At 33.5% G+C, this 12,847-nt stretch overlaps 1 protein-coding gene across 1 annotated transcript in view; it reads right to left on the reverse strand.

Moving 5' to 3' along the window:
- Nucleotides 1-3,249: 3,249 nt before the first annotated feature.
- The window catches only part of LOC131079054 (histone H2B.1), a 78,758-nt gene continuing 69,160 nt past the window's right edge, over nucleotides 3,250-12,847 (reverse strand). Inside the window, exon 2 of the mRNA XM_058016936.2 lies at nucleotides 3,250-3,933. Coding sequence (XP_057872919.1) covers nucleotides 3,494-3,933 — 440 coding nt within the window. The 3' untranslated portion in view covers nucleotides 3,250-3,493. The remainder of the gene's footprint in view (nucleotides 3,934-12,847) is intronic.

Here is a 12,847-nt window from a genome sequence, read left to right on the forward strand (position 1 = left end):
CACACATTGCCCATTCTATCATGTTATATAGTTTATGCATTTAACCATATATACAATCCACAGTTTCTTGGCTATGACCTTGAAATCCTAATGACATTAACCATATACCACTTATCTTTGAAATCCTAGTGACATTAACCATATACCACCTTGAAATCCTAATGACCTTAACCATATACCACTTATCTTTGAAATCCTAGTGACGTTAACCATATACCACTTTCCATGTTTCCAATTGGTCCTAATCAATAGGCCTTCAAACACACACATTGCCCATTCTATTCCTAACATAATCATGAATTAAAATGATGTAGACACATGTCAAAATGAAGTGGACACATGTCCTAGTGCCCCTGCACTAAGGACACCTAAAATTTCATCTTTAAAAAGTGTAGTATAGTATATCCAATACTTTTGTAACTAGTTTATGTTAGTTACATGTAAGTAAATTAACATGTTCATTATAGTTTATGCATTTAACCATATATACAATCCAGAGTTTCTTAGCTGTGACCTTGAAATCCTAGTGACGTTAACCATATACCACTTATCTAAGTACAGAGTTCTACGTAGGTAAGGCCAATCCATGTTTCCAATTGGTTTTAAGCTTGTTTCTCACACATTACCAATGTCTGTTCTTCGTTCTAAACTTATTCAGTAAAGAATAATTGAAGCAAATATAGATTGCATTGATATTAGAAGAAACTTTTAATGATCATAATGTCTAGCTGGAATTAGATTCAGTCATCCATGGATATTTCTTTCCCCTTAAGGAGCTTCCAGTGTACCATGCACAGCATTTTACACATTTTCCTATTCACATAGTTTTAACTTCTTAGGTAGAAGTAAAATGAATGAAGCCCGCAACGTTTCAATCTAAGACTAAATCTGAAAGGTACAAGAAAACAAATAAACATAATAAACAATTACAGAGATCAATGCTGTTGTATTAAACCATTCATTACTTCTGTATCAATTTGTTTCTAAAAATAAAACCTTATAATTGATTTTTATCATCTAATATCACAGCTCAATTCAGATGTTCCTTTACCGGGAGAAAAAGGAAATGATGATCAAGCTTACAAACCTGATAATATAACGACTTACTACTCAGTTTAGGAATGAGGAATGAGCACCAAGAAATTTAATATATCTTGATTTATTACTGCAACCTGAAGATGTGATAAAAAGTTGAATTTGATCTGAACTGATAATTGTAGTTTGGCCTACAGCAATAGCGAGCATCAGCATACACTACCAAATCTACAAATCAAACTTCCATAAGTGCTTGAGTAATGAACCAGTAGCAAGAAACAATTACTTCCAAACATCTCCTTATCACGAGGAAGAATGTCAATACACAAGGGAATGGACTAAAAACCATGGATTCAATCTCAAACAATGATACATGTGAATCTCAAGTTACAAATAAACACATTCTAGTCTCCCCATTTCCCAGCTAGGTAATGACTGAAAAAACTATTATCAGAGCCTGGTAAGCATGCTCAATCATGCTACAACAAGATTCCAGGTCTTGATAGAAGCAATGCGTAAATAGTAGATAATAGCTGATCCTTTTCGTCACTGAAGACTTCTGAAAGGCAAACCTTGAAGGTGAGATGTTAGAGATGATGGCATTAAAGGAAATTGCATCAAAACGAACACCATTGAAGAAGCACACAATCAATAGACCAGCTCAAAAATAAGATTTGCCTAAAGTGTTGTGCTTGATAATGTTATCCAAGCTAGGGTAAAAATGTTATCAAGCTAGGGTGATGCAACTCTCTTTTAATTCCCACCCCATCAAATTATGGTCATGCTGAATTATCTAAAGCAAAATGCCTTGAAACATTTACTAATAAAATTCAGAAGGCATTTTGATTTTATCGTTTATCATTAGGAGTCACGACTGCTGATAACGCATAATAGCAAACAAACAGAATAACGGAAGATCGAGCTAGGTTTGGCTACGTATAATGAAATCAAACTAGTTGGCATCTACAAGATGAAAATAGACAGTTCCGTCGTCAAAATCCCCATTGTCGATTTTTGAGGCAAGATCTGAGAGGTTGCTTGTCTACGAGTATTTGCAAAACAAAAGCCTAGACACCTTTACATGCTTCTTACCCCTCCCCTGCATCCATCTTTTGTCGGTATCAGGTTCCAAATTTTGCTTGCCGACCAATTGAACCCGAAGATAGCTGACTTTAGCTTGGCAAGACTTTTTTTATTACAATGAAACCCAAATCCAATCAAAAGTTGGAGGGCTAATTTTAAGAAAAATAAATTAAAAAGGGAAAAGACTAGCTCTTGAAATTAATAAAAAGGAAAAGATTTGCCTCCAACTTTTGATTGATTCGAGTGATTCAGTCGATCAAGAAGCTTTGACAGCTATGTGAATTATTCGCAGCTTAGAATCTTCATAAAGGTCTAGAAGCCCACACAATTCTCTTTATGATATTAAACTACTTCTGCCAGTAGAGCTTGGTGCACTTTTCTGATCTGGGTTCTCACTGTAAAACGAAAAAATAAGTTTTAGTAACGACCTCCTCGGCGAATAATACACTCATTGATCATAAGTTACCTTTTCCTGAACTGTTCTAAGTCGTTTTGGAATTCGATTGCGTTTTAAACCATTAGGTTTATCCAACTCACTATTTATGAGACCTAATGACCCACCAAAGATGGCCGCAGGGGAAGGATGAGAAACATCAAAAAAGAAACTTACAAATGCAATTGATCCCCCCAAAAAAAAAATTTATTTCAATTTTGGTTTAAAAAATGATGTTTAGTAACTCACCAAAAAAAGTTGTGTGAAGGCTTTCGTTTTGTAAATACTTACAGGCAAGCAACCCTTCAGATCCCTCAACGCATCATCCGAACAAATTGACAAGTTCATTCATAAATTCCTTTTTCCGTTGTCCATATTTTACACACAGGTGCACATTGACATCAATACAAAATATGTTGCAATCTATCTTTCGCATTCATAGTAGGCATTCAACTTAAAACACTCATTCAACCTGCAATTGACATCAATACAAAATATGTTGCAATCTATCTTTCGAATTCATAGTAGGCAATCAACTTAAAACACTCATTCAACCTGCAAAATCAATGACATTTTACAAATAGTTTCATTATAAACAATGAAAAAAGGAAAAAGGAAAAAAACCCATTCCTTCACAAGATGCATATTTGGTAATATAAGTAAATTTCAAAGCAAACCCTGAGTGCTCCAATCGCAACTGAACAAACAAAGTTAATCTTTATAACTGCAACCCTCCTAGTATTTTAGATAACACTTACAAAAATACATTCCAAACCTCAATGGAGCACATTGATATTGTCAAAGCAGCGATCGTATTGAAATTTACACCCTAACTTACTGATCTTGTCAATGCATTAAAAACAAAGGGAAACTGCAAATCCACAACAGAGGTGGTGTCAATAGACACCATAGAACAACTTAAGAAACAGGGCAAGAGAATATCTAACTGGAAGTGAATTTTGTGACGGCTTTAGTGCCCTCCGACACGGCGTGCTTGGCAAGCTCTCCTGGAAGGGCCAATTTCACGGCTGTCTGCACCTCCCTCGAAGAAAGAGTGTCCTTCTTCGTATACTTCGTCAGCTTTGATGACTCTCCGGCCAATTTCTCAAAAATGTCATTCATGAAAGAGTTCATGATAGACATGGCCTTGCTGGAAATGCCAATTTCAGGATGGACCTGCTTCAAAACCTTGAAAATATAGATCTTGTATGTCTCCACGCTCTTCTTCTTCCTCTTCTTCTTATCCCCTGCAGGCTTGGGACCCCTTTTACCGCCCTTAGGAGGAGCCTTCTCCTTGGGCTTCTTCTCAGCAGGGCTTTTCTCTCCGACAGTCTTCTTCTCTTCAGCCTTCTCGACAGGTTTTTTCTCTGCGGGTTTCTTCTCTGCCTTGGGAGCCATTTTTCTGATCGCTCTCAATCGATATGGAAAACAAAAATCAAAATGCTTGCTCCTACAAATCAGCTCAAATCTTTCTTCGAATGAAATGGATGATGAATAAACCTTCTGGTCTGTGTTATTTATTGAAATGTCCCCTCTTTTATTATTGGTTGGATATGTAAGCCACGGATCGATAGCTTTGTATAATCCACGCCGTCCATTTCAAGTTTGAAATCGATGGTACGAATTGAATCTCTGAAATGATTACAAGTCTTCCCACTTGTTATGTAGTGTCTCTTGTAGATCCCTGATTCCCTAGTATTTGAACACCTTGATTAATTGGTGTCGTTTAATTTTAGTATGTCATTTTATTTTCTTCTATTTTATCTTTTGTTTTTTGTTTTTTTAATAAATACATAATTCGTTATCCATTATTGAAATAGTGGTATATGTATTGAAAAAATGACAGGGTCTTAAAGTTTATCTAGGGTAATAATATTTTGAAACATTAAAATATTAAACAAACATCCATTATTAAGTGGCAAGAGTAAAGGGAGGAGGAGGATAATCGTGTTCATTCAATTTGCTTTATAGATCAATAGGTCTAAGTGGCAATAGGAGGACCTAGTCAGGATTTCCATTATTAACATTTTCATTTTGAGTTTCTTTGGTAGTCACAAGAACAAGAACAGTAAAACAAATTTGAGAAAACTTGTTGGAGTTAGGTCAACGTGTATTTGGCAACAGAGAAGTTGGGTGTTGTGTAGCAAACCACAACCAACCCTACTAAGAATGGTCTCTTCTTGTAAGAGGGGAAACATTAAGCCTCCCAAGTGCCACAGATTTAATGAATATGTCCTTGACAATGCCATCAAGACAAAGATCAACCTCAAGAGAAGGTAGAAGTTGGAGGAACCTTGACAACAACACAAGGGGTGTCACCCTAGTGATCCAATGCCACTTGTAAGTGGGCTACCTCAAACGCAACTTTATTTGTTTGCACTTGAATATACAATAATACATTGGAACAAATCGTAGCTTTTGTGTAGAGCAAAAAAAATGATCAACAATATAATCAAAGAAAATAGCCAAATTTATGTCTTTTCAAATGCTAAAAAGAAACTCCACTTTAAAAGTGTAGACACCTAAATTTGGCTAATTAATTTAATCAAATTTAAACCCCTTTATTCCAATTAATTAATTCCCCGATCCAATCCTCCTAATTAATTAATTATCATATCCTCCTAATTAATTAAGTATCCTTGTTGTCCATCCCTTTTGATTAATTACTTTAATTAATTAAATATCCCCTCTCCAAGCCCATGGATTAATTAATTTGGTTCAAATTCCTATTTGAGCACACGGCTCCTAACTTTTCTCCCTAACCTTATCCTATCCCTTCTAACCTCCTCCCCTCTCACACATGTGTACGCATTCTAACTAATTTTCCTATTTATTAGGAAGATATTCCTTTATTTGGGTGTTTATTCCCCAAATAGACATGTGTCCTTGAGGACACATGTCATTCCTTCCCAAGACATGTGTCCCTCCTTTGAGACACTTGTCTTTTCCCTTTGAGCAAGGACAAGTGTGGAATCTTCGTCCACTTGGCTCTCTTTGGCATGCCACTTGTCTTCTTCAAGGACAAGTGTTGCATTTTGGGATCCCCTCTCCTTCCTCTCATCTCCTATTTAATCCCTCCTTTTTTAGACCAAATCATCCACTTTTCATACATCATACTATTACTCTGCCAAAATCATTTTTCAACCTATCCATAATCATTTTCATTCATCAATCCATTATCATTTGCTTTTGTTATCATGGAGCAATATCGAACATTCAAAGCTACGTCATGAGCACACATCCAATCGTGGAATAATCAAATCGAAGCGGGCATTTGGTTTGCATTTTATTTTATCATTTTTATGCTCGTTTGGGTTTTATCGTTCTAATCTTGAGGTGTATGATGTATTGTGTTTGCTTGGTTAATTAGTTTTATTTTTAGCCCTTGGTTTAGCACGCACATTTTTCATCGCACGTAAAGCATGGAAAATTCGATTGTACTTAAACAAAGTGCAAGATCAATTCCCTAATAACACCATATGCCAAGAAAAAGGTTATGACTTAAAAGGCTTGAAAAACTTATGAATCTAGTTCCAAACATCCTAAGGAAAGGGAGTAAATATGTAGGCAACATGGGCAAATGGGGAGAAAGCCATGAGCAAGTTTTGTGAGGGATATAATTCTAAAATGTAATATTAGGAACTCATTTTTAATCTATCCACCAAGGTTTGCAAGATCTAAGGTTAATTTTGTGAATCATATCAATTGAATGGTTATCATTACCATATTAAAATGTTCACAATCATGATTGGAACTTGATGATTAGCAACCTTGGAAAAAGATATCAAGAAGGTTCTAATTTCATTTTTGAAAAACCTCAAAGCATAAACCCATGAGTATTTGCAAAAGGGTGATTTTGATACTATAGAATAGGATACCACTAAATATTTTGCTACTTGATAGAAAGACCATTACAAAAACCAATTCCATTCCAAATAAGTCAAGGCTTTGTAGCTTCACAAGCTTGCCTAATACTTTTCATGACAAAAACTTCTTAAACTTTAACTATATTTTTCATAACAAGAAGGGTGTGAAGATTAGTCTCCTAACAAGATGATCAATAGAAACACAATGCCACAACATAAATTTGCAAGCCTCGTTACCCTTTAGAGCATGAATAGTCCACTTGGTATGTATATCTAAACCATGACACTGTGGAAATCAATCCCAACACTCATAAATCATGAGGGAGCATTGAAAGGTAGGAGTTTATAAATGGGGACCTCATCTTCTCTACGAAATTTGAATATAACATTTTATGTGTTTGAATATTTAATGATAAGTAGTAGAGACCCTTTCTATTTTAATCACACTTGATATTATAGACAATTATTATGATGTAATATTTTTAACCTTAAAATTAACTATATATATATATATATATATATATTTAGTAGTTCTAATTTTATTACCAAGCTCATTTGGTTTATAAAGAGTTGCAAAGGATTAGGTTTTGTTACGTGTATATTGGCCCAATGCCATAAAGAATGAGGTCCAAATCAACTAGGGCAAACCCCTATCAACCCAACAACATTTTTCCTTTCTTGTGTGTGCAGGTGATAAGTTCGTAAGATAAGGAATACATATCCATAAAGTACAATTTGAGACAAATAAAACCGGATTTTGAAGAAACGAAAAACCATAGACACTAGCAATCACATAACAGTGTTTGACACATTTCCAATTAAATCTCAAGAGGATATTATGAGTGCATTTTGATCCTGAAATTGTTTCTAATATTCACATCTAACAACTTCAAGACTAGGTTGCCTAGCCCTATAGTTCGACACTTTTAGGCTCAAATTTCAAACATAGGTTTATTTTTTACTCCCATTTTTAGATTTGTACTCAAAGTTTGCATATATGATCTGTATCTTTCTATTTATGTTGTCAGCTCTTGATTTTGCATCATTAGCCCTAGCTCTTACATCATTTCTATATCAAATTTGATTCAACTAAAACGAGATACTCAATAGAGCCCAACTCTCTTTTCAATGGGTCTAAAGTAGGGCCTATTGAATCTCCATAATGTTTGAGGTGCTAAATGTGTTTGATTCCTAGTTTACATAGTTAAACTAGTGGATACCATTTACACCACCAATCCGTTCAACATCATTCCATATCATGCCAATAAATTTGACTGAACATGTCAATTGTTGATGGTAGTTTTAGCACAACCAACTTCTAAGTCAATGATAAATCACTTCTCTTTGAAAGCAAGAAATCTTACTCCAACGTTCCTTTTGAGTCAAGCCTTGATCATGTGAGATAGCTAAGTGGTCTACATGATCTGTTTAAAAAGTGGCTTTTGTTGGTTCTATCTATATTAAAGTTAAAATAATGATCATATTTGTTTTTTGCATGTACCATTCAAACCTTTTCTAACTTAGATATGTAAATATTTTTGCATGCATGTGATGTAAATTAAGCAAATATGAAAACATTCAATTACTTTAAAGATTAAAGACTACTCTAAATAACACGACTTAAAAAAAGAGAGAGATCAAAAGATGATTAGGGTAGAGATGGAATAAAGTTTAAATCAAATGATCAGTGATAGATTTTATTCAATTTATAAAATTTGAATAATGAGATGAAATCAAGAAACTAATATTGAGATGATCAGTATTTTACACAATCATGCACAACACCGATGTTATCATCTAAGGAAATACACTTACATTTTTTCAAGCTACATGAAACCAAACCACCATATTTCATGTGTAGATTTGACACACAACTTTATATAATAGCAAAATAAATCATAAATTTCACTAGATTGTTCAACTTAGATAAATACAGTAAAGTATACAATTACCGAGATCAAAACATCATTTACAAACAATATGCATGATCCATTGATTTTATAATATTGCAAAATCATAAAAAATTTATAGTAGAGTATCTAGGCCAAACAAAGTATGTGTTTGCTACTAAGAAAATGACTTCTAACCCCTAAAAGAGACACAAAAAGAGACATAAATAACCCTCCAAGAGTCCTAATTTTGTGGATCTAAAAGATATTCAATTGAAACTTAACTTCTGCTATTAGACCTGCACTGAATGTTACTGCCAACCACTTTAGTGGCATTTTTAAAAATATCTTAATTTTTAAAGTCAATTTTCTACATTATGTGAAAGAATAAATAAATAAATAAACTATGTTATGACCTCTTTGATATTTAAAGTTGACTCTTTAAAAGAAAACCGATTCTTCAAGACATTATTGCAATTCATTAAACTTAATTAAAGCTTCCTAGAACTTCTGAATAGATACCTTGGATTTCACCATCTTGCCTATGAAATCCTCGGATACTGACCCATGCAATGATTTTGCAACCTCTTTGATTATGTTAATAGGAAAAATTACCAATGAAATTATCTCTCAAAATATGTAGGAAAGATCTTTGATGAACTTCTCAATCTCATTCATTGATTGATCTATTAGGAATTTGTTCTTGTTTAGCTTGTATTTACATTTCTTAAGCTTTTTGACCCTCAACTGACCCACTTTTAGCCATTCCTTAGGCTTATCTTGGTCTCCTTAAAAAATAACTATCTTAATAATCTCATCAAAAGGTGTAACCTTTATTCTTTGCAAAATTGGATCATAATCTTCCCACATGAGAAGATCCTCATCCACCTCGTATTCAATTTGGTGGGCTAAACTGGCTTCATTCCTAATGGCCTAATAATCTCTTATTGATTTATTTATTACTTGATTTCTTGGTGCTTGTATATTTTCTCTCCACTCGATAACTATTAAGAGGAGGCCTTCTGGGATAGGATGTTAAGAATCCTTCTTTAATGTCTCTTATAAAATGAGTGTTGGTGCAATAGAATCAATCAATCCTACCAAATAATTAATGTAAGATATTTAATGTGCAACTTGATCTTTATGCTCTTCTTTGGTGTTTTCATCTTTCTTCATTCATTCTTGTTTGATGGAAGTAGATCATTTCAAATATTGTTAAATCTCTCCTTCTCAATTCTAAGTACTCAAATTCACCTATTATATTTTATAATCCTCGATTGTCATGTCAAATTCTAGTTTATCAAACATAGAGCTAGAAATTTATGCTATTGTGTCCCCTTCCTCATCCATTGTTGTAGTGGATAGTCTTTTTTCTCTTTTCCTTTTGTTTGTACAAACTTGGAAGGCTTCTACAATAACTAATAAATCCTCCTTCTTGATGTGGACATACAATCTATTATTCTATGTATAGTGTGGTTGATCCATTTTAGGAGGCTAGATGGCTCTACTTATAATTGACATACCTTCATATTTCATTTCCTACTCTTACTAAAGTGGTGGAGTGAGGGATGAGAAAATAGGATCTTGACATCTATTGTAGGAATCTTCATGAGTGTCCTCTCTACCTTTCCTCCTATTGTGTTGAGCTTTGAATATTTTTAATATTTTGCTCATGTAGCATTTCTCCAATTCATTTCCCATCACTGCCTTGTTGTTATTCTTGTTCAAGGTGTAATGATGAATGAATGTGAGTTTCATGTGGTGGAGAAGGTGTACGAGTTGGAATACAAGGTAGAGGAATCATAGGTGGATGTGGTCAATCCAGAAATTGGAGGGGCTAAATGCCTTGGAGGAGATTGGGGAGAAGGGAGACAAGACTCATGGAAGCAAATGAAGAAGATTACTAAAGGGGAGAGGAAGGTGTGGGTAAAGGGGGGATCTAAAAGCAATTTATCTTCCAAATTTAGAGAGGAGCTCCTTCCTCTTCCTCTTCTTCACTCGCTTCTATTAAAATCCTTTTCTTTATTTCCATTCTCTTGGTAATTTCTATTACTTTATCTTTTGTTTCCTTGCTACAACACTAGATGGTTCTTTGCCTTGCTTTCCTTGTTGTTCTTGGGCCTTGGGTGTGCTAATTCTAATACAGGAAATAGTGTAGCCAACTATTTCTTTGAGCAGGGCACCACATTTGTTGTAATGTTCTCTAAAGATGAATCCTTTTGAAATAAATATTTTACATTATGAATGGGTTGATTAAAGACCCTCTGTGTGTTGTAAACATGGTGCAATATGTTTCTATCATGCTTTAACTCTTTTAGGACTTTTCCTAAATTGGAGGCTCTCATTAATTTCATAAATAGTTTGTAGTGATCCATTATCTTAACCTCATACTCATTTATGCGATTGGTTGAATGTCTTTCTAGTGTTTATTCATGCTTGTAGTAATCCCCTATGACTAGGCTAATTTTCCCAGTGGGATCAAATTTATTCCTTGTATCACCATATAGTTCCATGCTCAATGGAGCCATCCCAACCCGAGTTATCCTTTATTTTGCTTGATTTCACAAGAGTATACTCCAATATTAATAGGAAAAGAGTATCATGACTTATGCTTGCCAACTATCATCTTTTGTACCTTTGTTACTTACATGCAGAGTTATAACAAAATCAACTTATCACTAGGATACCTCTAGAGGCAATTTGTACGGTGCCTTTAAAAACTTGCCACCCTAATATAAGTGAATGCCTTAAATTATATATAATAGTTACCTCCATGATATTAAAATATTAAATTATATAATTATGTACTTAATCTAATATATAATTAAGCACACATTAAGGCAATTTCTCAAATATATAAGAATAGAGACATGATAATAGATTATTACATAATATCAAAGTACACAAGATACTATAAGATTGAATACAATCAACATATCAAGTACAAAGATAATGATAATCTTGACAAGAACTCCCGACATCTATCTCCCTCAAGCACACCATAGGCAAGAACATTGGCAAAGCATTTTTTCACCCAACCACGAAGCACTGTGCTTCCCCAGAATTCTTCCTAACACTAAGAATACCCAACCTTGCACAAGGATGCCTAGCAATCTAAAGCTAAAAAGAGTAATAAAATTTGTCACAACATGATATATCTTCATTCTCTGATGCTAATGTATCGATGGAAGAGAGCATGGAACATAATGATTCAAATTGTAAGCATATACTAATAGATCAAAATAAGCTTTGATAGAAGCGTTTTTTTTAGCTGACTATCAACTAATAAATTTAATTAGAAACTTATCCTTATCTTTGATCCATATTCAACACCTGTCTAATCTCACATAAAGACGATAATTGAAAATACAATTATACATCTATGCATACATGCACACAAGAGCACAAAGATCATACATTGCAAATAAGAGCATATAAGGCATACATGAGTACATAGCATACAAGAGCTAGATAATCTAAGCATATCCACATGTCTACAAAAGCACTCATAGGCTTATGGAAGCATCTATTTATGCATCATCATTTGATAATAAATTCCAGGCATGAACACCAATTCAACCATAATACTATAGAAAAAACTAAACACGATATTTTTCCAACATGCACAAGAGAGTATAAAAGCTTAGGAATCTAGGTTAAACTCACATAACATATAGAAGTTACGATACAAACTAATTGATAGTCATGCGTGAGCAAAAATAAATACATTCATAGATAAGCTTACATACATGCGTAAGTCTCGCATATCTAAGTGAAGACAAACATAAGTCAAACACATAAAGTACATGATCCCTTTCATAATCAATTTTATTTAAAGTATTCCAAGTCATTTTCACACAATTTTACTATAAAACAATTAAATATTTTTATTAACTCTTGCCATTATCCATCCTATAATGAAACTATACATTTTTTCACTATTGAGTAAAGATAAATAAGTTTTCATTGATATTTGGACATATACACATGATCTAGATGACAATTCAAGGCATACCATTATCTATGGAAAATACACAATAACAATCCTATATCGTAACATAACTCAATATCCTTGAATTGTTATAGTGTAATAACTTGGGTTATCCTTACTTCCTCACCTAATGATTTGCACAAGGTAGAAACAATTAGGTATCTACAATTTCTTATAAAACCAAGGTATACAATTTTATTTTAATAAATAACATCTAACTTATAGATTTTATATTCTTGGCATTATTTTTTTTTAAATGCACTTGTATCGACATGATATATCTAAAAGGTCCCTTGAACACTATGATGTTTATACCCATAGCTATAATTTCATTAAAGATAATGTCAATACTACCTAGTTTGTGTTATCCCAACTTCACATAGGAATTTCTAAGAAGATGTACTATGGATTAACCATCATAAATTTTCTTGCCAAGTACACTTTTTAGAAATATCAACCATTATATCGATATTATGGGATCATAAGCTAAAATCATTTTTATATCTTAATGACTCAAAAAAGGTCATATTATTGAAACATCATCTTAACA

This window comes from Cryptomeria japonica, chromosome 4 (genome assembly GCF_030272615.1).
Source record: "Cryptomeria japonica chromosome 4, Sugi_1.0, whole genome shotgun sequence".
Classification (NCBI taxonomy): domain Eukaryota; kingdom Viridiplantae; phylum Streptophyta; class Pinopsida; order Cupressales; family Cupressaceae; genus Cryptomeria; species Cryptomeria japonica.